The 26,734-nt window shown below is 41.2% G+C and overlaps 1 protein-coding gene across 6 annotated transcripts in view; it reads right to left on the bottom strand.

The window, feature by feature from the left end:
- The window catches only part of Ankrd11 (ankyrin repeat domain 11), a 196,376-nt gene that overhangs the window by 42,012 nt on the left and 127,630 nt on the right, over positions 1-26,734 (bottom strand). For 4 of the 6 annotated variants that reach the window (XM_037206340.1, XM_037206339.1, XM_028880874.2 and 1 more), the window contains one exon: positions 4,556-4,703. In XM_037206340.1, coding sequence (XP_037062235.1) covers positions 4,556-4,642 — 87 coding nt within the window. In that variant the 5' untranslated portion in view covers positions 4,643-4,703. The remainder of the gene's footprint in view (positions 1-4,555; positions 4,704-26,734) is intronic. The other 2 variants (XM_028880873.2, XM_037206338.1) reach the window with 1 other exon arrangement.

Below are 26,734 nucleotides of genomic sequence, written 5' to 3' on the forward strand. Positions count from 1 at the left end.
ACAAACCCAATGATCCTGGGACCCACACAGTAAAAGTAGAGAACTGATTCTCACAAATTGTCCTTTGAACTCCACATACTTGAGGAGGAATGTGTGTGGGCACTTTCCCTAATCAATCAATTGATCGATCAAAGTAAAGTGGAAAGCAATAAAAAAAGGACACTTGACAGTATCTTTTGGGCCTCCACATGCACTTGTGCACACGAGCACATGAATACAAATATACACAAACTACACACATAAATAATAATAATAATAATAATAATAATAATAATAATAATAATAATGATAAACTAATTTAAAAAAAATTTACCCAACAGTTAAAGAAAACTAAAACAACCCAGAGTGTGATACCACAGTGAAGTTGTAGAACTCAACCCCTCAAGAAGGCAAAGCATGTAGAAGCTTTCTGAGCCGTTTTCTCTCTAAGTAGGAAGGGTTTGTTTTACAGTCAGGAAGTTACACATAGGGAATGAAAGCCAACAAAGGGACTTCTGTTTGAGGACCTATTATGCTCAAGAATGCTCATCATTCCTATAGCCATGGCATGTATGTCACTGTTGGAGAGATGGGGACTGAGCAGGACAGGGTGGCTTCCTCAGAGCTAACTCTGTGAGGTTAGGAATGGACAGCTAAGGTAGTGTTCAGAGGGTAGTGCTTTCAGGCACTATTTCATTTGAATGGAGTAGGAGAGACGAAATGGAGAAGCCACTGAGGTTTTCAGTGATTTGCTGCCCCAGATGGCGCTGGCTAGCATAGCCAGGCTTGATTCTTCTCTTCTCTGCTTTAAAAGCAAAAGGAAAAGACAGAAAGCCCAAAGGACAAAATTCAGAACAGAGAGGTCCACCCATCCACCCTGATATGAGCTGATTCCCAGCTAAGGATGAGAGCAGTGAAATAGGCTCCATTTCCATCTCTTTCTGTTATCTTGTTCTTGGTTATAGCCTCCTGTACCTCCTGTCAGTCAACAGAGTAGGCTACATTTCATATCACTCCTCAAGACACTCCCGGAAAATCACAGGACCCAGCAGTATAACCACAGCCCTGTAACCCCTTTGGCAGCACTGGCACAGCCACCTCACAAGGCGGGCTTCAATCTCAGCAAGCAGCTGTCAGATGCATGCCAGGTATGAGTTTTTGTTTGTCATGGAGCAATACTGGGCTCCACAAGGATACTTTGATATTGCAAAGAACCATTAGATCTTATTATGGCATACACAGTACGTGTGCATGTATGTCTTAAATAAAGGGATGTACTACCCTTGAGGGGCCCAATTAAGTAGAGGCAGATGCCTCAGAGCCTCCCGATGCTCATCAAGTCTGCATAAGATAGGTTCTCAGCTGAAATGCTGGTCTAGAGCCCAAGAAGAGGCTATTTTTGCATTCTCTTCTCCGAGGGGTTTATACTGAGATTCAGATTACTATCTACCACAGGAAAATGTGACCAGTTCTGAAATGGAATGAAAGATATCACTTCTTGCTGAGTTGTCTTGGATAACATAGCGGCCGGTTAGCTATCGACATAGCATGATCAACAGGGCAGGGAAATTGCTAGTTCCTACTGCAGTTTGGATGTTGCAAAGGTGTTTAGCACTGTCTTCACATGCCAACTTGTGTCAATAATGGGTGTGTAGCAAGATATATGACAGTATCACATGCTCTTTCTGTTCACAAATATTGCACTTAGTATGATTCATTTGGGGGTAAAAAAAATAGGTTGCTTTTGATAACATGCAACTGTTATCTGAGGAAACAAGTTCACAGGATAATAGCTGAAGCCAGTCCAGTGTCCTGTTACCAGCAGGCCCCCCTTCATGATCCCAAAATTTGACACCTGAGATCCTATGTACTCCCTGAGGAACAGACTCCATTGTGGACCGTTCTTACTAGGTTCCACCCTGAGTGACCAGATAAGCTCAGCAGCATCACACAGCAATTTCAGAGTTACTATCAATCTCCAGAAAAGGCCTGGCTTTTTGCAGTGTAATATAAGGGAGCAATCAAACAAAAAATAAGACATGGCTATCTTGCTGGGGAAAAAACAAAACAAAACCCTTAAATCAAATCAATGTACACTGCCCACAGTCAATACATAATCCAGATCTTGTAATCTTAGGTTAGGACTAACTCAGTTCAGCTCAACTCCACTTGTGTCATTCCTCAGTTACCAACAACCCAAGCCAACCTGAAACATCCTGGACCTGGAACAGCAGAAACAACAAGAATTAGGCATTGCTATGAGGCTGTTATAGTCTAATTTCTACAGCTTTCAGAGTGGATCACTGTAGCCTACTACTCTCTAGTGCTCAACCTTTCTCCCTGGGCCTTGATTAGACCTTACCCTTTCACACTTTCATGTCAAGCCATGTGCCACATACCTGAAAGACATACTTCTTTCATGACAACTTCTAACAACTTGTTCATCTTTGTCAGCGTGGCCGCTGCCAGGGCCCAGAAGGGGTTTAATCTTTGTCTTGCCCAATCTACCCCTTAAATCTACTAGGTGCTGTATGAAACCCAAGCCTGACATTGGTCCTGGTCTCTTACAGACATTTTTAGGGGTTGTGTGACTTCTATTACATCACTTTTGTAGGCACGAGAAGCTTTTTGTAGAAAACAGACAGCCAAGCAACACACAGATCACAAAGACACAGACACAGTGCACGAACACACACAAGCCAAGTGTACTCTCTAGGAGACAGTAGGAGCCCTCTAGACAAAAGCAGCAGTCAGGGGGCTGGAGAGATGGCTCAGTGGATAAGAGCGCTGACTGTTCTTCCAAAGGAACCAGGTTCAACTCCCAGCACCCACGTGGCAGCTCACAACTGTCTCTAACTCCAAGCTCTGACACCCTCACACAGACACACATACAGGCAAAATACCAATGCAAATAAAAAATAAATTAAAAAAAAAAAAAAAGCAGCAGTCAGGGTATCTAAACTGAAGCCTCAAGAGGCAGTGATGGAAAAACAGGGAAGGGGGAGAGACCTGCAATATAACAGGTTTTGGTAGCTAAGTGCAAGGTGCTCCACACCATCACATAGTTGAGCTGTTACATCCTTGGGGGTGCAAGCTGATTCTGAGTTCCAAGATGCACCCAATGAAGAGAAGAAGAGGCCAAGGCAAGTAGTCAGCACTAAGACAGGAGAATAGCTAGTGTCTGAGTAAGAGCTCTTCCAAGGCTCAAAGAGCCTATGGAAATAGGACATTGCTCTGATTTGAATGCCCACAGCCTGAGATGTTTGTGTTGTTTCTGATGCCAGCTTAGTGAGGAAATCCTTCAAAGAGAAGGCTAAGAGAGGATAGCAAAATCTTTTCCCTTGCCCTTTTTTGACAACTCTCTAATTTCATCACATGGGAACTTCCATGCATATACCTGAAAACCGTGTCTTTGCATCGACTCAGTTTGAAACTTTCCCAAAAGTATGTTCCAGAAGCACATCTACCTTTTCTGTCTAAACAGAACATAAATACGTCCTTGTTTACAAACCATTTCGTGCTCAACCAAAATTGAAAGAAGAGACTAGTTGGCTCACTAGTTTTCACATGTAGAATACCTGCTAATAATTACACAGAGAGTGTTATCAAAGTCCAGAAAGAATCAAAATGGGAGGAACACTGACAGATTGAAGGCACAGCAGAGTGGGGACCCTCTCACAGGGATAGGTGTCAAGAGGTTCAGGAGGAGCAACTAGGAACTGCATAAAGGTGAACTAGGACTAGAATCACCTTATAAGCACATGACCTGAATTGTGAGGGTGTGTCGGGACTTCTTCATCTCACTGGCTGAGAGGTGCTCTTCTACCAGAGAAGAAATCCAGTCCCAGGACAGCTCATGTACTTGGTAACAGACATGGAATATATAAACAAGCAACTAAACACATGAAATATGTATCTACATGGTAATTTTAACTTCTCATTCATGGAGGAGTCTTCCCTTGATGTGAGGAAATATGCATCCCAGAATGTGGTGTTAACAAGACAATGACTAAAGGATGGCAATTCTATTTTCCTATTCTTGGATTTGTTTGTTTGTTTGAGACAGGGTTTCTCTGTATAGTTGTCCTAGAACTCATTCTGTAGACCAGGCTGGCCTTGACTGAACTCACAGACATCCGCCTGCCTCTGCCTATTGAGTGCTGGGGATTAAAGACGTACATCACTACCACCTGGCTCTATTCTTGTTCTGAATTAACAAAATTGGAAAGCAAATGTCTCAGCAGAGTTTCTAGCTAGTATAACTGAAACACAGTTAACTGTCTCACTGAAAGCAGGACAAGGTATCTTAGGGTTCTGAGGACATAGATAGATGGGCAACTTGTATATACAAGTCTGCTAAGGGATCGACTATGATAAGCTTAAGCCTTTTCAGTGAGTGAATGGCTCATAAGAGAAATGGACACTCCTGGAAGACAAGGCCTCACAAAACAGGCTAAGAAGAGAATAATGGGCTGGCCCTGTGAGCCCATGGGTTATGAGTGCTGTCTTTAGTCCTTATCCTAAGTCTTAATGACCTAGGAGAGGCAAGGGAAGGGGAAGGCGAGCCAAATGTTACCTTTTTCCCAGTTTGTTTCTCCACCATGTCGTTGCTAAGAGAAAAGTCTTCTTGCTGTGGTGTTTTAGAACACCCACCCTTGGGCATCGTTCTCCTCCCCTTACTTGATCTTCATTTATGCTGCCATTGCTTCATCATCAACTGTCTGCTTCAAAAGAAAAGATACAGCAGGTTAAAAACCACTCAACCCAAAGCATAAGACCAGGCCAATTTCATAGGAGTGTCAAAGAGACTGCTTAACCAAGATGTACAGTTGCTTTGACCTCAGTAGCTAGTAGCCTCACTCTGGGTAGAGAGCTGAGCCACAAAGGGCTATTTCAAGAGACAGCTCCCAGGATCCTCATCAACAGCAACAACTGGTTATGCATAATGGGGAGTAGATAAGGAACTCACGACAGGAGAACAGAATGAACTGTCCAGATCCTGAAAGTCTATTCTAGGGAGCAGCCATTAGTACCTCCTACCTGGACCCCTTTAAAATCGACAAAACCCACAATGAAATGGAGCCTGGTGATCCTAGCGACTATGTTCTTGCTCTGTATACTGCTGTCTTTCCCCACAAGCAAGATCAGATGAATACCCAGAGCAGTGAGTGTTCTGGCCCACAATTCCAACAGATATCTCTCCAGCTCAACTTCCAATATCCACTTATCAACTTCAAAATTTTCTTGCTCTTCACACCCCTATGTAGAAGGTAGGAAGAGAAATACTCTACTTTTCATAAAACACCAAGGATACTGGTTAAGTCTATAATTCCCAAATAAAACATGAATGGCGCCGGGTGGTGGTGGTGCATACCTTTAATCCCAGCAGAGGTGGGAGGATCTCTGTGAGTTCCAGGCCAGCCTGGTCTAGAGCGAGTTCCAGGATAGGCTCCAAAGATACACAGAGAAACCCTGTCTCGAAAAAACCAACCAACCAACCAACCAAGCCACAAACCACGAGTGGCACAGGCAAATAAGTATAAGGGAGTCCCTAGAGGATCTGCAGGAAGCTTCAAGGTCCTACTCCATGTCCAGGGAGCCAGATCCTTCATCTGGGCTTGAGGTTCTGGCCTCTGTGCTTCTGAAAACGCCTTATGACACATGCTGCATTAATCACGTGCTTTTTTTCCCTGTAACTTGGCATCCTAAAGAGCTTGTTGGCCATGCACCAAATTTTAGAGATAGCCAAAAAGCTTATGCAAGCCAACTACCCCCTCATTCAAGCCTCATGCACAAGTCAACAGATCCATGCCTTAACCATCCAGGATAGTTAACCTTAACCAGGCAGTCAGAGACCATCCTCACAGGGATTATACAAACTAGTTGGTCCTGACTACTATGTCCTGCCTTCCTCCTCTGTTGGACCTTCTGACCAGCAGTGGGGCTTTAGTCTTCTTTGATATTTGTGTATGGAATACACTTTCCTCCTCAAACCTCACTTTGGTTTTCTCTGTGGAAACACTCTCAGAACACGCTTTCCACCCACCTTCCAGTCTTTTTATATGTGTTTCATGTTTTTTCTCTACCCTAACAGGAAAACAAGGAAAATAACATTTGCACTGTAGCTTTTATAACCAGTGTATCCCTACACTTCATGTACATGGTTATATGAAGACTGAGGCAGGATGACCACAAGTTCAAGGCCTGCTTGGGCTACAGTTCAGTCTGGACAACGTAATGAGACCTTGTGTTAAAATAAAATATTTAAAAGCAATGTTTTAAAAGTTTAACTAGCACATGAAAGTCCAAGTGTTACAAAACAACAGTAACACAGCACAACAAAATAAAGACCTTTTTGTCAGCCAGCCAGCCAAGCCACATTCACTGTTTCAGACTATCTTCCCTTAGTAAAGCACTCAGTGCCATGTTAGTCAAAGCACTTTCTAAAGGACTCATCTGGGCCTACAGATAGCAGCCTCACTCCATAGCTCTTTCTGTAGAAAGAATTGCTTCTAAATCTCAAGACCTTTGGGGCTGGAAAGCACCTGTTCTGCAAGTATGAGGACCTGAGTTAGACTCCCCAGCACCCATGTAAAAAGTCAGGCATGGCTGTATATGCCTGTAACCCAGCATTAATGGTAGGAGAGGATGGAGGTGTGAGACAGGTAGATCTTGAGAAATCTGTGGCTACAAAATCTAGCCAAAAATGTCAAGCTTTCTGTTCAGTGAAAGACCCTGTCTAAAGGCAATAAAATAACGATAGAGGAAGATCCTGGATGTCCTGCTCTATGCACATCTACACACTCATATGCATGCAATACATACACACACACATGCACATGCACCCTTATGTACAATTTCAAGATCTTATCTTACTTTTCTGTGATAATTGATAAAAATTCCTGAAGTAGTTTCCTGATATTTAACTGGCCTAAGAGCATTATCTAAAGTTATGTGGGGAAGTCAGGAAAGCATCATGGTTCATGCCTGGAATACCAACACTCTGAAGGCTGAGGCAAGAGGAGGTCACTAGTTTAAGGCCAGCACTGGCTACATAACAAGGAGCCTGGGCTGAAAAGACTGTTGCAGTTTGGTTTTTGTTGCTGTAATAAACACTCTAATCAAAAGCAACCTGGAGGAAAGGAGCTTATTTTATCTCATACTTTACAGTCCATCATCAAGGTCTGCTAAGGCAGCAACTGAAGAGCAGAAACCATAGAGGAACACTTCTTATTGGCTTCTTCTACGGTTTGCTAAGCTTGCTTTCTTGTATAACCCAAGACTCCATGCCCAGGGGTGGCACTGCTCACAGTGAGCCAAGCCCTTCCACATTAAGCATTAAGAAAATGCCCCCACAGACATGCCCACAAGCCAATTCCTCAATCGAGGGCCCATCTTTCCAGATGACTAGTTTGTGTCAAGTTGGTAAAAACTAAACAGCACAGAAACTGTTCCAAACAACAAAAACAACTTTATTTTGAAGTAAAGGACAAAGCTGGCCAGGCCATCCATTGCCTGATCCCTCCACCAGCAGGAGCAGGGTGCTCCCATCCATGTTCCTACAATGGATGAAACCAGACATGGCATGTCTTTTTTTCACATGTAGCTGTGATTTCTCCATTCTGCATTTTCTACTGTAAAAGTGAGATGTCTCAAGCCTGACTTGGTGGTACACACCTTTAATCCCAATACTTGGGAAACAGAAGCAGGCAAAGACTGAGGCCATCTATGGCTAAATATCAAGACACAACTTTCTGGATGTTAGTTTTTGCTCTTTTTTAAGACAGGGTCTCACTAAGTATCCTTGGAAATCTGCCTGCCTCTGCCTCCTAAGTGATGGGACTAAAGGTATGTGCTACCATGCCCAGCACTCATTTTGAGGTAGTACAGAACAAACCTAAGCTTAGCAAAGCTAGGCAAGCACTCTACTGCTGAACTATATGTTTCATCCCAAAGGGCTCCACAGCAATAGCATCAAAGAAGAGAATAATGTCTGTAAATCTGATTTTAGCTCTGATAAGATACAACACAGGGCATTCTTTAAGTGTGCCCCATATCAGACACAGAAGCCCTCTGGCTCTAGAGATTATGCTATAGATTAAGGACTATCATTAGCCAACTACCATCCCAGAATTCCTTTCTCCTGAAATAATGACGCACAAATAACAAAATTATAGGCAGTTTTCTGACAGCAAAGGAAAAGAAGACACACCTCCCCCAACTAGTGGTATGTGATAAAGTGGAAAAAGCCACAGCCTGAGGAAGTTCTCAAGAGGGGCTAGGAACCCCATGTTCACAAGACTGGAGAAGACTCTTGCCAACCTCGCTGATGCAGTCTAGGAAGCAAGTCCAGCTATAAATGGTACCATAGGCAGATCTAAGTTCAGTGCCTTACATGATCTATGTACACCACCAGCCATGGAAGGTCTACCAGCCAGCTATTAAAAAAGAGTAGAGCTGTTAAGAGGAACACCAACATAAATATGGCACATAGAGCAAGGGCAGAGTTCAGAGAATTTAGGATTTCAAACTCCAAAATTAATCTGCTCATGCTTAGGAAGCCACAGGACCACAAACACAAGAGAGCCATAAAAAAGCAAGAATCAGAAACAACTCCAACTGCTAATATACTCTAAAAAATTCATTAAGAGGATAAAAGATTCAGAAACTATTGAGCCTGGTGGTGGTGGCACATGCCTTTAATCTGAGCACTCTACATTAATCAGGGGCACATATGAACACCTGGTTTTTGACAAAGAAGCCAAAACTATACAATGGAAAAAAGAAAGTATCTTCAACAAATGGTGCTGGCATAACTGGATGTCAATATGTAAAAGATTACAAATAGATCCATATCAGTCACCATGCACAAAACTCAAGTCCAAGTGGATCAAAGACCTCAACATAAATCCAGTTACACTAAACTTAATAGAAGAGAAAGTAGGAAGTACTCTTGAATGCATTGGCACCAGAGACCACTTCCTAAATATAACACCAACAGCACAGACCCTGAGCACAATTAGCAAAGTCAATCTCTTATACAAACAATGGCCTATCAAGGAAGCAGACACCAGAGGACATAAATGTGAACAGCCTTGACTGGGGCTACACAGCAAGAGTGAGCCAATATCTCACTTGCCAACAGCCAAAACACTTTCAGGAGGGTAGGAGCCAGGTCCTCTGTACAGGGAGACCAAATCACATGGGAATTCTCACAGACACCAGAAATGATGAAGGTCAATAAGCCACTGTTAAGAGTTGGTGGGTAGGGGCACCCATTGAATTTCCAGACTGAAATGTTCAAATTGGCCACAACCATCAACAAGAATCAGTGAATAATGCAAAACCAGTGTGCCCCCTGTCCCAATCTTTTTTGAGGAATGATGTAAAGTTCTATTCACATAGGTCTCCATATCCAGCCTGCTTTCTATGTGTGCATGAGAACAGAGAATGTGTTTTATTAAGTTACTTTAATGTCTGAAGGAGGAATGATCAAGGAGAGATAGCTAAGCGGTTAAGAGCTGCTGTGGATATCACTCTGTATAAATAAAGTGTTGATTGGCCAGTAGCCAGGCAGGAAGTATAGGTGAGACAAGGAGAGAGAAGAATTCTGGGAAGTGGAAGGCTGAGGCAGAGGAGACACTGCCAGCTGCCACCACGAATACCAACATATAAGATACTGGTAAGCCACGAGCTATGTGGCAAGGTATAGATTTATAGAAATGGGTTAATTTAAGATAAAAGAACTAGATAACAAGAAGCAAGCCACAGCCATACAGTTTGTAAGCAATATAAGTCTCTGTATGTTTACTTGGTTGGGTCTGAGCAACTGCGGGACTGGCGGGTGAGAGAGATTTGTCCTGTCGGTGGGCCAGGCAGGACACTTGTTGCTAAAAAGCACTTGTTGCTCTTGCAGGACCTTGGTTCAATTCTTAGCACTAGTAAGTAACTCCTGTTTCAGGGGATCCAAAACCCTTTTCTGACATCTGCAGGCAGTAGCCACAAACGCAGGACACACATATACATGTATGCAAAGCACTGATTCACATAAAATTAAAAAATTTAAAACTTAAAAATTATAAAAATATTTTGTGATATTTGAAAACTATATATATTAAGATTTCAGAGACATTCAGTTTTACTGAGATGCAGCTAACACAACCATTTCTTGTTATAGGATGTAACTGGGGGTATCTTGTATGCACCGAATACTGAGCTACGGGCCCCCTGGCCTTCTGTCAGGCTATCTTAACTGCAACTGCCATGAAGTCTATGGTGCAGCCTTTCCAGCCCTTTATGAGTTTGTTACAACCTCTGCTGGTGCAGTGGTTCTTTTTTTTTTTTTTTTTTTTTTTTGGTTTTTCGAGACAGGGTTTCTCTGTGTAGCTTTGCGCCTTTCCTGGAGCTCACTTGGTAGCCTAGGCTGGCCTCGAACTCACAGAGATCCGACTGGCTCTGCCTCCCGAGTGCTGGGATTAAAGGCGTGCGCCACCACCGCCCGGCTGTGCAGTGGTTCTTAAAGTTTTGACAAATAGACTACTTTTCAGGGTCTGTGAGGTCAACATATTTTCACAATACTGTTAAGATACTATGTGTGCATTCCATGGTACTGACAGTGTAACAGAAGGTAACAGTGGGATGGAGGTAAGGTTTTCACACTCACTGCTTATCCTAGTTTGCCTTTTTGTTGCTGTGATAAATACTATGACCAAAAGCAACCTAGGGGAGAAATAGAAAACCAATCAGCAAGAGAAGTCAGGACAGAAACTCAGGTAGGAGCCTGAAGCAGAAACCATAGAACAGTCGTTCTCAACCTTCCTAATGCTGCGACTCTTAAATACAGTTCTTCCTGTTCTAGTGACCCCCAACCATAAAATAATTTTCATTGCTACTTCAATATTGTAATTTTGCTACTACTATGAATCAAAATGTAGGGGCTGGAGAGATAGCTCAGCAGTTAAGAACACTAGCCTTTCAGAGGACTCAGGTTCAATTCCTAGAACCTATATGGCAGTTCAAGACTGTAACTCCAGTTTCAGGGGATCTGACACCCTCACAAAAACATACATGCAGGCAAAACATCAATGCACATTAAAAAAATTTGTAAATAAGTGAATCACAATGTAAATATTTTTGGAAATAGAGGTTTGCCAAGGGGTTTGCAACCCACTGGTTGAGAACCACTGCCGTAGAGGACCACTGTTCTCTGAATTGGAAATGAAAATGTCCCACAGACATGCCCACAGACCAATTTGAATAGAGTCCTTAGCCTTAAATACTCTTTGACAAATGGAGACATGTATGAAGCACCTCTGATGGATATACATTACAGTGTTCTAGGGATCAGGAAAAGCATCTGTAAATGAGAGCTGACAGCTGAACTGGATTCTTCATGGAATTCAACTTGTACTTAGACTATCTTTCTGTCCAAATACTAATAAGAAGTGAGCATCTAACAATCACAGCCATTCCACAGTGACTATGAGGATTAGTTCCTAGGTCCTTGCAGATATCAGAGTCCTTGGTGCTAAAGTCTCTCATGAAAGATGGTACAGTGTTTGCTCAGAACCTCTTCATACTCTTCCTGTCAGCTTAAGACATCTCTAGGTGACAACGGTACCTAACAACAACATAAACATGGTGCAAGCTGTTACATTGTGCTGTCTGGGGAACAGTGATGAGAGAAAATGCTCGTATGAGTTCATTATGTGACTGTTTTGTTTTTATACTTTTTTTCTATCTCTGGTTGACTGAACCTACAGGTGTGGAACCAGTCACAGAGAGTCAATAGCATTTTCTCAAAAGTAATTAATAAAAGCCAATCATTTCAATAAAAACTGATTGTAGTTGTTGCTAATAATAAAATCTGAGCTTTCAAGTAGAAGTAAACCTTAACTCAGGGACACTTGGTCTATCCTCCACAAAGCCTAACGACTTCTCCTAACTTAAATGTACTGTGCTGAGATCAAGGGTGGTATCAAAGTGGCTATTTTTTAATAATTCAGAATAAGAAATCTGCACAATTCAATGAACCAGAATTCCCAAGATAACTGATGTTATGGTGTTAAAAATTTACGGACTAGGCAGGAACAGACTGAAGTGGATGAGCCAAGAGTAAATGACAGGCTAAAGGCTTCACACCAGCCACTGACAAGAAGAAATGGCAGTCATGAAGCCTCTTTCCTGTTGTTCACATGTCTGTAATAAGTCCAGGCTTTCTTCATATACTGCTAGCAAAAGAGCTTAATCACAAGCAGTGCAAATGCCCAGGTGCACCCTTCCCATAGCAGCCAGCCAGGGACTGAAACAGAAAACAATGCCACTTTTTTCACTATAATTTCATTACTGATTTTTGTAACTACTTTTTAAAAAAAATCCTTTAATATTCAAGTAAAACACTTTATTATTTTCAAGTCAACTAAACAATTTAATAGATATGCCCCATATAAACTAACCTCTCTGGGGTTCACAAATCCCTCCAAGTATAGAGGTATATACCTATAATACTAGCCTTAAGACAATGGAGGGAAGAGGATCAGCTTGAATTTGAGGAGGCTTTCAAATTACAGAAAGACTATTCTTAAAATTAAAAAACAAAAACAAAGTTGAAACAGTGATTACCAACAGAATGACATTGGCAAAGAACTAACCAAACGAGGAGGAAGACAGAACAGTACCAAGACCATGCTGGTGCTAACACAGGACTTGGACAGACTTTGGGTAGCTAGGGAAAGATGGCCCTGCCCTTCTGTAGCAACCGAAAATTGAATACCCATATGCAAATGTGAGCTGGCTTCTGTCTCACATCTCATACACAATCTATGCCGAACAGAACAGACAAAAACATCAAGAGTATGGTTATACTAAGAAAGAACAATGTCAAGAAAACAACTCTAACAACTTGAAATCTTTTAACTACTATATAAGAAATACCTAGTACGGGGGCTGGAGAGATGGCTTAGCGGTTGAAAGGAATGACTGCTCTTCCAAAGGACCCAGGTTCAATTCCCAGCACTCACATGGCAGCTCACAAGTGTCTGTAACTCCAGTTCCAGGGTTTTGATACCCTCACACAGACCTACATGCAGGAAAAACACTAACGAACACAAATGCAAATAAATTATTTTTAAAAACCTACTATAAATGAAATCTAAAAATTCTGACTAAAAAGACTTTTTCTATTAAGGAGGTCACTTTGAAAAATGGGAAATAATATTTTTTATACATGTAACTGGCAAAAAAAAAAAAAAAAAAAAGCTCTTACCCAGAATATATAGAGTTCCTACAAATCAGTAAAACAGTAAGACTGAATATAAACAAGGGCAAACACTTTGTAAGAGGTAAGGAAGTAGATAAAACTTCTGAACTTCACTATCAAGAAAATACAAACGAAAGCTAAAATAATATACTGAATATTGGCAAAGACACAGTAAAGAAAAGTCATCTATTCAGAATTATAAATCAATAGAACGAATCTGTCACCAACTACTCCCACTAAGTATAAGGTTATTCTACAATCTAGTGATCTGATCTGGAATACATTAAAAGAAAAATGCAAAAATAAACGAATCAATAGATAATACTCGATATTCATAAAAAGGTCCAAACTGAGCTGGATGTAGTGGCCCGTGTCTTTACTCCCAGCACTTGGGAGGCAGGGGCAGACAGATCTCTATGAGTTCAAGGCCAGCCTGGTCTATATAGTGAGTTTCAGGAAAAGCCAGAGCTATACAGTGAAACCCTGTTTTAGAAAAGTGAAGAAGCCGGGGCAGTGGTGGCGCATGCCTTTAATCCCAGCACTCGGGAGGCAGAGGCAGGCGCATCTCTGTGAGTTCGAGGCCAGCCTGAGCCACAAAGCAAGTCCAGGACAGGCTCCAAAGCTACAGAGAAACCCTGTCTTGGGGGGGGGGGTGTGTGTGTGTCCAAGCTGCTGCCATGAAGTCACAATGTTATTAGAGTTATTAGAAAATACTAAACAGCAAAGGAAATAATATGAAATTAATCTCACAATGAAGTTGATAAAAAGATACATTTACATAACTTTCTGGAAATGAATTCAGTGCCTAGAGGTGTGATTAAGGAGGAAAATCGACTATAAAATGAGGCTGGGGTGATAGTCTAGGACTGGGTTATAAAGATTTCTAAGGTGAAGGTTATACAGGTGTTTGTATTGAGAAAAATAATGTTCCTACTTTATGGAATTGTGTTTCGCTTTATTAACAAACATGATTAAAAAGTTAGATAATCATATTTCATTGTATACAAGTATGAAAATTTTGAAAAAAAAAAAAGCCGAATGAGCAATGCAAATCGCAAAAATGAAAAGATGGCAAATATTACATCTTGATGGGACTCTAGAAAGCAGAAGGAGCTAATGATAATGCCCTTGCAGCCAGACCCATTTTCCCTCAAGTAGCTGTGGCTGACTGTGTTCCCTACTAGGAACCATATTTACATGGAAACAATGTGAGCCCAATTCAAGGCTGTATGACATTTGGAGTGTACAGTGTCAAACCTGTACAATGCATACAACAGGCCACTGTAATTTCCCTTGATGATATAGAAATACGTCTCTGAAAAGATGGATAGAAGAGGATGGGGGGCGGTTAAAAGGAAGAGTGGAAAGAACTCAGGAGACTAAATGTGAAAAGACAGAAATATAGGCATGTGTATTAAAGGTGTGATGCAATGACTAAAAATAGTAATTGCAGAAAAGAATGGAAAACAGATCAAAGACAGTGAATCAACAGATATCTTTTAAAACAGTAGGAAATAAGCACATGGAAATGAACAAGGGAGTCAAAACAAATCCAGTTACAGGCTGGAAGAAGGCAGTAGATGCTAAAGTACTGCTGCTGGGAAAGCAAGAGGGCAGGCCCTATGGGGACATCACTTTACAACTATCCATTCATTCATTGTCTCCAAACACATGAACAGAAGAATCAAAGTTGTATGTAGGGGCAACTTACAACTGAACACTGTTTCTGGGCACTATGGAATTCTGAAGACAGATGAACCATGGAGTGATGTCCATAATACCAAGGGTTCGAAGCAAGTCCAGAAAGATGTATCAGAGATGTGGAGGACTGCTTCCAATAAAAGAAATCTGAGTCGGGCAGTGCTGGCCTATGCCTTTAATCCCAGTACTCAAGGAAGACAGAGGCAGTCGGGTCTTTTTGAGTTCAAGGCCAGCCTGGTCTACATAGCCAAGATCCAGGACAGCAAGAACTACAGAGAGAGACACTGTCTAGAAAAACAAAAAAGAAAGTCTAGAGACATGAAAGGGAAGCTCAGCACAGCTAAACTCTGTTGTTCATTTGGCTGTAGAATAAAGGCCACATAACAGTAACAATCCCTAAAGAAAAAGCACTTGACAAAATTCAGCGTGTATGAGAAAACCCTCAGCAAAATAGGAATGAAGAGTATTCTAGACACTATGTGGAACACCTTCAAGGACAACTACACCCTAGCTTAATGGTGAGAGCTGCCTGGTTTGTTCCTACAGCTGGTGAGACAGCAAAGATGGCATCATCATCCCTCATCTCCCTGCTCCCTGTCATCACCACCACTGTTAATACTACCCTGAAAGTACACATGAAAAACAAAATAAAAAAAAAGTATCACTATTTACAAACACAACTGCCTACGTAGAAAAATCGAAAGGAATCCATCAAAACCTTCTGGAAATAACAGTTCAGGACAGTAGAATACAAAACCAAGGCAGAAAATTGCTTTCTGTTTCTACATACCCATCAGTATGATGCAAACAGAAAAAAAAGGATCCAACCAAAATGAAAACATTCTAGACTCAAGTATAGAAAGACTTTTTGTCTGACTGGCTGGTTTTCTGGGGCAAGGTTTTGCTACATACCTTAGGTTAATCTCAAACTTGCAATCTTTCTGTCTCAGTTTCCCAAGTGCTGGGATTAATACCCCCCACAAAAGCTTGTAAAAAGAGAAAATCTTGCCGGGTGGTGGTGGCGCATGCCTTTAGGCAGAGGCAGGTGGATCTCTGTGAGTTCAAGGCCAGCCTGGGCTACAGAGTGAGTACCAGGACAGGCTCCAATGGAACACAGAGAAACCCTATCTCGAAAAACAAAACAAAACAAAAAACAGAAAAAGAAAATCTTTCTAAACAAGAGGTAGGAAAAATTCTTAATTAGACATGACACCCAAAGCCGTACCTAAAGAGCAAAAAATTAATATGCTATCTTAAGTTGTAAAACTATTGCTCTGTGAAATACTTAATGTAAAGGGTGAAATGACAAAATTTGAAAAGAAGACCCATGTACAAACCACAGGTCAGATAGCAGAATTGTATGCACACTGAAAAACAAAGAGTAAAAAAGCAAGCCAACTGAAAATGGGGGAAAGGAACACAAGTGTGCTGGCTAGTTTTATGTCAACTTTACACAAGCTAGAGTCTACTGAAAGGAGAGAACTTCAATTGAGAAAAAGCCTCCATAAGACCCTGCTGTAGGGCATTTCTTAATTAGTGATTGATGGGCGAGGGCCCATGCCATTGTGGGTGGTGCCACCCCTGGGCTAGGGGTCCTGGGCTCCATAAGAAAGGAGGCTGAGCAAGCCCAGAAGAAGAAGCCAGTGGGTAGCACTCCTCCATGGTCTCTGCATCAATTCCTGCCTTCAGGTTCCTGCCCTGCTTGAGTTCCTCTCCCAACTTCCTGTGATGTGGATGCATGTGATGTGGATGTGATCTGAATAAACCCTTTCTTCCTCAACTTGCTTTTAGTCATGGTGTTTCAATGCAGCAATAGAAACCCCAACTAAGAAAATAAATATTTTATTAAAGAGATGGAGACGAGCATACAGTGACCACCTGGAAAATCAAAATCAAAATCACACATAGGGCAGAGAAGAAAGCTCAGTCAACAAAGTGCTTGTTTTCTAAGAAAAAGACTTGGGTTGGTCCCCATGGCCCATGCTCTTAAATGAACAAATAGGCATGCATTTGCAATGCCAGCACCCAGGGAGTAGAGTGAGGCAGGTTTCTGGGACTTGCTGGCCAGCCTGGTCTAGTTTTCTCATTCAATTCCAGGTCAATGAGATTTATCTTAAAAAGGAAAGAGAAAGAGAAGGGTGGACTGTGCTACAGTAACAATACCTAACATTGCCCTCTGGCCTCTAGATACATCTGAACAAACAAGCATGCACACATATATACACATAAAAACCATAAGCCTATGAGATGGCCTAGAACAACAATGCCATCATCAAATACTACAGAAAAAGCAGGGAAACTTATTGGGTGCCTCCTTATTGAGAACATGAAAATAGTGTGGGCACTGCACCACATCCTCAACTGCTTTCATAAGTAGTTAGCCCAGAAAAACAGAACCTTGTGTGCAAAGACCACAAAGACCTATAACACAAACAAAGTGAAACTGAGGCAGTGGTGGTACACACTCACAGCACTCAGAAGGCAGAGACAGGAGGATCTGTGTTCAATGGCAGCCTGGTCTACAGAGTAAATTCCAGGACAAGTCAGGACTACACAGAGAAACCCTGTCTCAGAAAAAGAACAGGAGGAGGAAAGGAAGAAGAAGCAGCAATGAAACTCTTCAAGGCTATCCAAACAATATCCTTTAACTCAGTTCACATCACCATGTCTCTTCATTAATACAAAGCAACAAACCAACTCTCACAGGCTATGAGGCAGCTACAAAGCATGAACACAGCACAACAGTTGTCTGTGGGAGAAACACAGAACGCTGTTATTATTTTTTGTTACATCTTAGGTGTTTAACTGTTTCAGAGTAAAAGTTAGGGAGGGAGGGAGGGAGGGAGGGAGGGAGGGAGGGAGGGAGGGAGGGAGAGAGAGGGAGAGAGAGGGGGGGGAGAGAGAGAGAGAGAGAGAGAGAGAGAGAGAGAGAGAGAGAGAACACAGAAGATGAGGAAACTTCAAGGTGACTGACTGTATTCTATCTTTTGATTTTGGTGGTAGTTTCTCAACTATCAATATTTTCTGAAAACCCACTGAACTAAGAATTTTAAATGAGTACATTTTATGAATAAAAACTACACTTTAGTAGTGCTGTCAAGAATTTCCTAGTAAGGAATCTGTGGAAACACTTAACTGCTACTCCAGTGAGTACTTATTCAATACAGTAACTAGATTCTTCAGTTCTGGTTCCCCATACCTTGAGAATAAGAAAGCCTAACATACAAACACCCCAAGTTCTCTTTTCAGGAATGTTAGTGTTCCTGGTTTTACAGTTATTATTCTGAAACTTGTAAGTATGTTGTGTGACATGAACCAAATGAATGCTCTTCAAAACCCTGATTTGCTAAATTTAGGAGATTTAGAAAGAACAGACAGATAAGAGGGCAGCAGACAGGAATTGCCATTTGCCCCAGCGGGCATTATCAGTCTTAAAGCCTGATATATTCTCTTTAGGGATTCTTAAATCTTGGCATGCTAAGGTATGGAAACCACAGGGTAGACCCAGAAGGAGAAACCCTGAAGCCCCTCTGCAAAGCTGCTTGCCACAGTTTCCTTGTTTAGTAACAGAAAATAGCATAGGTTCTTAATATTGCTTTTAAGTTTCTTTTTCCTAATTAAACCTGTTCTAAACACCCTTGCTGAGAGCGTGCCCAGGAGAAATGACAGCATTCGTGATCCTTGACCTATGATACCTAAGGCATCTTCTACACATCATGGTGTCTCTTGCTCAGACCCTGGAAAGGCTAGAGCTTTCCAGTGGAGAATCAAGTTCCAGAGAATACCATACTGTCCTCCCTCCACTCTGCTGTCCACATATGTAGTCAAAGAACAACAGACAGCCCTGGGACAGAATCCCCGAGACAGAAATGGAATGTGCACCCCAGGAGTGACCAAACTCACAGGCTTCCTGATTTCTCACTTCTATAAAGACAGGATCATGTTCTCTTGTAGGCAAACATCATAAAAACGTACTCTACAAACAATAAAGTTCTAAGTCCAAAGTAAAATAACTCCTGAGGGCTTGGGTAAGGAAAGAATGACAGGCAAAAAGAACAGAGCAATAAGTCATCAGGCTGAGTTGGGTGTGACTGAGTTCAGGTTTGAGCATAGTGCTTCCAGAGGGAGTGACCTGATCTAGAAGCCATAAGCCACTAGAGGTCAAGACCCTTGGCTTTGCTCTCCTTACCTTACTGGTAGCTATTGGTGTACAATTGATACAAACAGTGCTTTCCCTATTTGCTTAAAACAAAAGTAACTCCTGAAGAAGCTCCAGTTTCTTTCTACTCATATTTTATTTCTTCTTCTTCTTTTGTTTTTCAAGATAGGGTTTCTTTGTGAAACAATCCTAACTGTCCTGGAATTCACTCTGTAGACCAGGCTGGCCTCGAACTCAAGAGAACCACCTGCCTCTGCCTCCCAAGTGGTAGGATTAAAGGTGTGCGCAACCACCACCCAGCTCTACTCATATTTCTACAGTACTGTTTTGTTCTCGCTACAACAGGCTCTAAAATTCTGAACATAATGGTATCCAAATTGCAGGCACTGCAACAGAATAAAAAATAGCCCTGATGTCTCTGGCCCTTTCCTAAACACAACATTGCTAGAAGTCCTCTGGACTTACCTTACAGAAACACCACCCACCACAGTGGAGCTGTCACAACTCTGTCGTCACAGCTGTGCTTCACTTCAGTCCAAAGTTATTTTAGCATGTTGACCAGCCATTACACCAGTCAATTTCAGTTTCCAGAAATATTGAGTACAAAAGACAGAGCTGCCACAGACCTTTTACCTCAAATATAAACAACCTCTACAAATCAACATCCTGCACTAGAGTAGTCCACCTGTAACCACTAATCTCCAGAGTTCATAATTTACATCAGGATTCACTTTGGGTGCTGTACATTCTATAATTTTGACAAACATATAATCACTTATATCCACTATTACAGCGCACCATACAGACCAATTTCACTGCTCTAAACATCCTCTGTGCTCTGCCCATCTGACCAGACAGATGTGGACCAGTTTTGTCTTTCTCAGATTGTCATAGAACTAGAATCATATTGCCTTTTCAGGACAAGTTTCTTTCTTTAAAGAGATTTTTTTGTTAATCTACTTTGTGTATGCACTGGAGGTCCAGCACATGCCATTGCACACACGTGGGGGTCAGCAGTCGGTTCTTTCCTTCTACTATGTAGGTACTGGAGATCCAACTTAGGTCAGTCTTGGGGAGAAGTGCACTTAGCTGCAGAGTCATAATGGGCTTCTTTCACTTTGCAATATGCATGTGTGATTCCTCCATGGTTAAACTGGTTTGTTTTTAGCAATGAATAATTTTCTATTGTCTGGCTGTGTCACTGTTTATTCACCCACTGAATCAGCTGCTTCCAATTTTGGCAATTATGAAGAAAGACACTTTCTCAAAAGTCAATTATCAAAATAGAAAACACTGGAAGGCATAAACCCATCATCACATGAAGAATGTCATTCTGTTTACATGTTGCCTGTGTGAACTTTGTGTGTATGTGTGTGTGTGTGTGTGTGTGTGTGTGTGTTGCAAACAGACAATATTTTTCTCATTATGAGATACAGTTTTTCAGAAACAATGGCTGATTTGTAATCAGAAATGTTTAGGTCTATCTATAAAATACAGAAATAAAGCGGATCAAGGACCATTCATTATCTTCATCTTGTGTAGTACTAGTAGATAGTGATCCTTACAGCCTATCTCTCAGGCTAGAATAAGAATAGAAACTGACTCTTAGAATGTAAATTACTAATGCTGCTGGATTTCTTGCCTCAACTTCACTGAGGCTCCATGACAGAATGAAGTTTAAGATGCTTGTCTTGAAATTAACTTTTACTTTCTATTCCACACAGCAGCCTTTTACTACTCTGCTGATCCGGTCTCCTCATTCACCACTTCTAGCAAGCTGAAGAATAGATCAACCACAGCAGGAGCTCACCACAACACATTAGATTCCAAAAAACAAGACAGTGGGTTCTGAGTGCTGTCATGTCTATCAGAATCCTGTAGTGAAGTCAGGTAGAAATGACTGGCAGAGAGTTCTTTAACTTTTTGTTTGTTTGTTTTGTTTTCAGAGATAGGGTTTCTCTGTGTTGCCCAGGCTGTCAGGCAGGCCTTGAACTCACAGAGACCTGCCTGCCTCTACTGTTGTTGGGGTTAAAGGCATCCACCTGCACCACCTGGGGAGATTTTTTGGTTGTTTTTTTGTTGTTGTTGTTTTTTTTTTTAAATCTTCGATGAGAAGAACACACAGAGTTTGTCACTCAGCACCTTTAATCCCAGCACTTGGAGGTAGAGGTAGGTGATCTCTGAGTTCAAGTCCAGCCTGGTCTACAGAGTTTCAGGACAGCCAGGGCTACACAGAGAAATCTTAGCTCAAGAAACCAACGGGTGCATGAGGTGGTAGTGGTAGTAGAAGCAAGTTTGTCTTGGAAAGAAGCAATAATACTAAGATGGGATTGCATACTGACCCAAGAATGTAACTTTCAGAAAGTTATGTTTATTTGCATTTCTGTATTTCCACTAAACATATCATCAGTTCATATAATCTGATTTGATCTACAGAAAATAAGTATTGAAATTTCAAATGCATTAACCATACCTTGCTTGCATAACATTTTGTTTTTACAAATCACTTTTATCAGATGATGTAGGCAGACATATTTCATAGAGAGAAATAAGATTCACACAGGAAAAGTGGTATACCCACAGCCAGCAACTGGAGGCCACAATCTCCATAAATACACAGTTCATTGCTGCCTATCTACTGGAAGGTCCTTCACAATCCACAGTCCAATGTCATAAGAAGAAGCAAAAACAAACTTTAAGGCACACAAATCCCAAGGCACCAAAACCACATGATACAACAAATTTTTTAAATGTTTCAGAAATCTGGAGGGTACCTGAATGGGTTATATCTTATGATTTCCATAGAAGAACTATGTGATGGATATTCTTGGTTGTCATAAGATTAGGCACACTGTGAGGGATTTTTTTTTTTTAAATAAATCATTTGATGTGGGAAGTCCCACTTCTAATCCAGATCTTTGAAGGTGGAAGATATATCTTTAACTTGGGCCACACCTGCTAGCAGCCTAAATAAAAGACAAGGAAGGAGGAAGCTTGCTCTCTCTTTGTCTGCTTGCTCTAGCGATCAGTAGCAGTTCCATTCCTTCATGGGCACTGGGGCCTACTTCTTCAGGATTCTGGCTTTTATACTCAAGACTAGCTGACATATCCAGCCTCAGTGGTCTGAACAACTATTGGATTCTTGACCTTATGTTGATAGACAGCCATTGTTAGACTTGCTGAACCACAGCCTGTAAGTCATTTTAATCAGTCCTCTTGGGAGAGTTATACACAGAGGGGGAGAGTACTAAAAGAGATTACTGGAAGGAGGGACATTTTGGGGTCAGGTAAAAACGTGGCACAAGGGAATCTCCCAGGAATCTACAAGGAAGACTCCAGCTTAGACTCCTAGCAATAGCAGATCTGGCCATCTCCTATGACCAGATTGGTACCTAGCCTTAATTGTCAGAGAGGCGTCATCCAACAACTGATGAAAACAGATGCAGACCAACAGCCAAACATTAGGATTAAGTGGAGTTCGAGGAAGCCTGCAGAAGAGGAGGAAGGATTGCAGGAGCCAGAGGGGTCAAGGATACCAAAAGATACTCACAGAATCAACTAAACTGGGATCATAGGAGCTCACAGTGACTGACAACAAGGAAGTCTGCATGGGCTTGACCTAGGCACTTTGCATATGTTACACTTGTGTAACTTAGTCCTCTTGCGGCATTCCTAACAGTGGGAACAGGGGCTGTCTCTGACTCTTTTATAGGCCTTTGAGACCCTATTGCTCATAACAGGCCGCCTTTTCCAGTCTTAATACAAGGGGAGGTGCTTAGTCTTACTATAACTTGATATGCCATGTTTTACTGATATTCACAGGAGACCTGCCCTTTCAAGGATTTGTTCAAGAAAAGAAATGCTCTTCTGTGTGTGCACATGTGTGTGCATGCTCATGCTTGCTCACAAGGCATTTTCTCCAGCACATCTATGTACTTTTCTAAAGTTTAAAATAAAATTTAAATAAATTGTACATGCTTTCAAAACTCTAATGAAGCTCACTAGGTGTGTAGCTCATTGGGAAAGTGTCTATATAGCAAGACAAAACCCTAGATTTGATCCCTAGCACATAAAAACTGAGTATGATGGCTACATCACAAGTTCAAAGCTAGTCTGGGCTACATGAGATGATATCTCAGGAAAACTATTGTTGCACTCTGCACCATCATTCACAAACTTCATTTTCACCTCAGACCAGAACAGGTGTCTTTTGCCATAAAATTATCAGAAAAATTGGAAGATTTTAGCTTGTAATCCCAGCACTCAAGAGACTGAGATAGGAGCACTATGGTGATTTTGAGAGCAGCCTGGGCTATAGAATGAGTTTGAAGCCAGCTTCAGAAACACCAGTGAAACCTGAGAGCAGGTGGTATTAGGCTGAGCAACAGGAAATGGCACTCTTCACGTAACATGCTCTTCTGTGGAAATGTGACCAGAGATATAATAATGAACAACTTTAAATTTAAGTCAAAAATTAAATTAAGCTCTATCCATGGAAAAAATAACAGCTATAATGAGGGGTGAGTCAGAGTATGAAGTTCTAAAAACACCCAAATTAGATAGGATACTCAAAGCTTGGTGTAGTGGTGCGGGCCTTTACTCCTAGCACTTGGGAGGCAGAGGCCGGGGGACCTCTGTGATTTCCAGGTCAGCCTAGCCTACACAGAAGTTCCAGGATAGCTAGGGTTACAGAGAGACCCTGATGACCCCTCTCCACCATACCTATAGATGCAAAGCCTTCTGGGATGGGCCTACAGCTTTTACCCAATTTTCAGGGAATTTACAACCAACAAAGTTTTAAATAGTCACTCTGTCTTTCTTAAAGTATGTAGCCAAGTGGGGAAAATTAGAAGACAGCCAAATGAAGTACAGAAAGAACAATTTACTTTTCAAACCCAATTTCATATAGATTATAATTTTATTAATGTACAGATGGAGATAGATATAATATATAAATGACTCCAAACTTCTTTGATATATAACCAGGAAATTAGAACTCATAACAACAAGTAACTTGAAGAAAATGTTGTTTATATGAAATATTGCTCCCAAAATTTGAGGTTTCCATGGTAAAGGGCTCAAATCCAGTTTTTCACTGATGGCTGGATGACACAAACTAACGAACGACACTGATTCTGCTGCAACTGTGGAAAGTAGAGAAGAAAAAACAGCCTCATAGTTCTACTTCTCACTGAACTAAATACAGAGGAAGGCATCTTGACTAGGTGAAATAACTAGGCAATCAAATCAAAAGAAAGCAGATGCTCGAAAATGAAACACAGCAACTGGCAGATTCTCACAGGTCAGAGGGATGTGTGTCCTCCTGTGAACAGATGCCACAAACAGCATCCAGGCCTTCCAGAAGGACTGTGTGGGCTGCCAGGCTTGTTGTTATAGCAACAGCTCTAAGCATATGTGCAGTGACACCACTGATTTCTGAAAACTGCAAGTAGAGGATAATTGCATTAAAAAAATAATAAAAAGGATTTCCAGAGTAAAGATCACCACCCATTCCCTCCTCTCTCCAGCCCACACTATCTCTAGACATCATTGTTCAGCAGAGCAATAGCATGAAGACAAATGCAGTCTCAAGTCCCACATATGTCAGATCATCTGGATAATGACACACCTACAAAGCTATAAAACAGGGCCTTTGGATTCATAATCCTGTGCTAAAATGTTACAGGAAAGAAATAGCCAAGAGATGGTCTGGCAAGGGTAGTCCACCTGGAGAGATTTGTGGGCCCAATCTAACCCAGAATTTGTTCTTCACTGGTCTCTCCTCATACAGTCCTTTCTTTCAGGGACTTTGAAGCTTTCAGTAACTGGATTAAAGTTCAAGGCAGCCGCTAAGAGGTAAGTCTATACAAACTAGTCACCACCTGAAAAGAAATGGTGTAGCAGTCTGCCAAAGCAAAGGTTCCAACTGAAAACCGCAGGGTTTTGGGAAAGCAGAGCAAAAGTTCAGGGTTTGGAACTAAAAATCTGTTTCTACCATTTTAAAAAAGATTCATTCTGATATGTGAGAAGGAGAAAGTAAGCATTTGGTATAGTTTAGAGCACAAGTGCCCTTGGGATATCCCAGCACACAGGCAAACAAATGGTGCAGGAATGAGTGTATGCACAGACAAGCTATCACCAAGTAGCAAGTTCCTGCACTGTCCTCATAGTAATACTTACCAATTTATTCTTTTCCACTATCTCTCTCTTCTTTCAACCCACAATGCTAAGGAAAATATGTTTTTGTTTTTTTTAATTTCTCTTTTACCACATTTCTGAAGCTTCACCCAAAACTAGGCAGATAAATCTCTAAGTACAAGCTGACAATGTTTATGCCCAGGCTGGAGAGATGGCTCAGTGGTTAAGAGAATTGGATGCTCTTCCCAGAGGACCTGGGTTCAATTCCCAGCACCCACATGGTAGCTCACAACTGTCTGCAACTCCAGCCCCAGAGAATCTGACACCCTTACACAGACATACATGCAAGCAAAACACCAATGCAAATGAAATAAAACAAAACAATGTTTATGTCCTATACACCTTTATTTAGTAGATATGGAGGGGGCATACATGTGCTGTGGTCCCCATCATGACATCATGATGGTCACGAGACAACTTGGGGAATCACTTATTGACTTCTACCATGAGGATTTTAGAAGTCAAACTCAAGTCATAAGGCTTAGTAAGAAAGGCCTTTACTTGCTAAGCCATCTCACTTATCTTGAACTTACATCCTCAAGACATAAATTGGTATTTCATGTTCCAAATGTATATTTAATGGTCCAAACAGATGCATTCTTCACTATTATCAAAATTAAATACTATTCCATGGCACATACAACTTCATGTTATAGGGTTGATAAAAGATATAGAATTATGCTTTTATCATCTTGACACAATGAAGAATCCCCTGAGAAGGTAGTATCAATAAGTAATTGTCTAGATTAGTTTGGCCAGTAGATACACATGTAAGGAATTAAAAAAAAAAAAAAGCAAACTGTGTGTATGTGCACATATGTGTGTAGCTAGAGTTACAGGCAGTTGTGAGCTGCCAGATATGGGTGCTAGGAACTACATTCACATTCTTTGTCAAGAGAAGCAGTTTCTTTAACCTGAGTCATGTCTCTGTTTTCATGAGGAATTTTCTTAAATTAGAGGTGAATGACACATCTCATGAAGAAGAGAATAAGTTGAGCCCACAGCAGGTATGCAGCTATTACTCCCTTCTTTTGACTGCAGATGTATGCAATATAGCTAGTTCTCTTATGCTATCTACCATGATGGACTATAGTCTGGAATTGTGTACCAAGCAAACCTTTTCTCCCTTAAATTCATTTTATTGGTGTACTTTATCACAGCAACAGAAAAAAAACTATGACAAGAATAACTAAAATTTTGTTTATTCATAGTATCTTTCTTCAATGATTCACCTCCAAATGGGAAGTGAGAAAACAAGAAAAAACAAATTGGGCTCCTATCAAATGCCACCAAGGTTTACAATTTATGTATATATGGTATCTATGATCCCCTAAAAAATAGAAAAAAAAAATCAACATTTTACCATAAGCTTCAACACTGTTTCAAAGAGCCAGCTGTTTACACTGAACTTCTGGCAAATTCTTCCAAAGGGGGGGGGG

This window comes from Peromyscus leucopus, chromosome 5 (genome assembly GCF_004664715.2).
Source record: "Peromyscus leucopus breed LL Stock chromosome 5, UCI_PerLeu_2.1, whole genome shotgun sequence".
In the NCBI taxonomy this organism is placed as follows: domain Eukaryota; kingdom Metazoa; phylum Chordata; class Mammalia; order Rodentia; family Cricetidae; genus Peromyscus; species Peromyscus leucopus.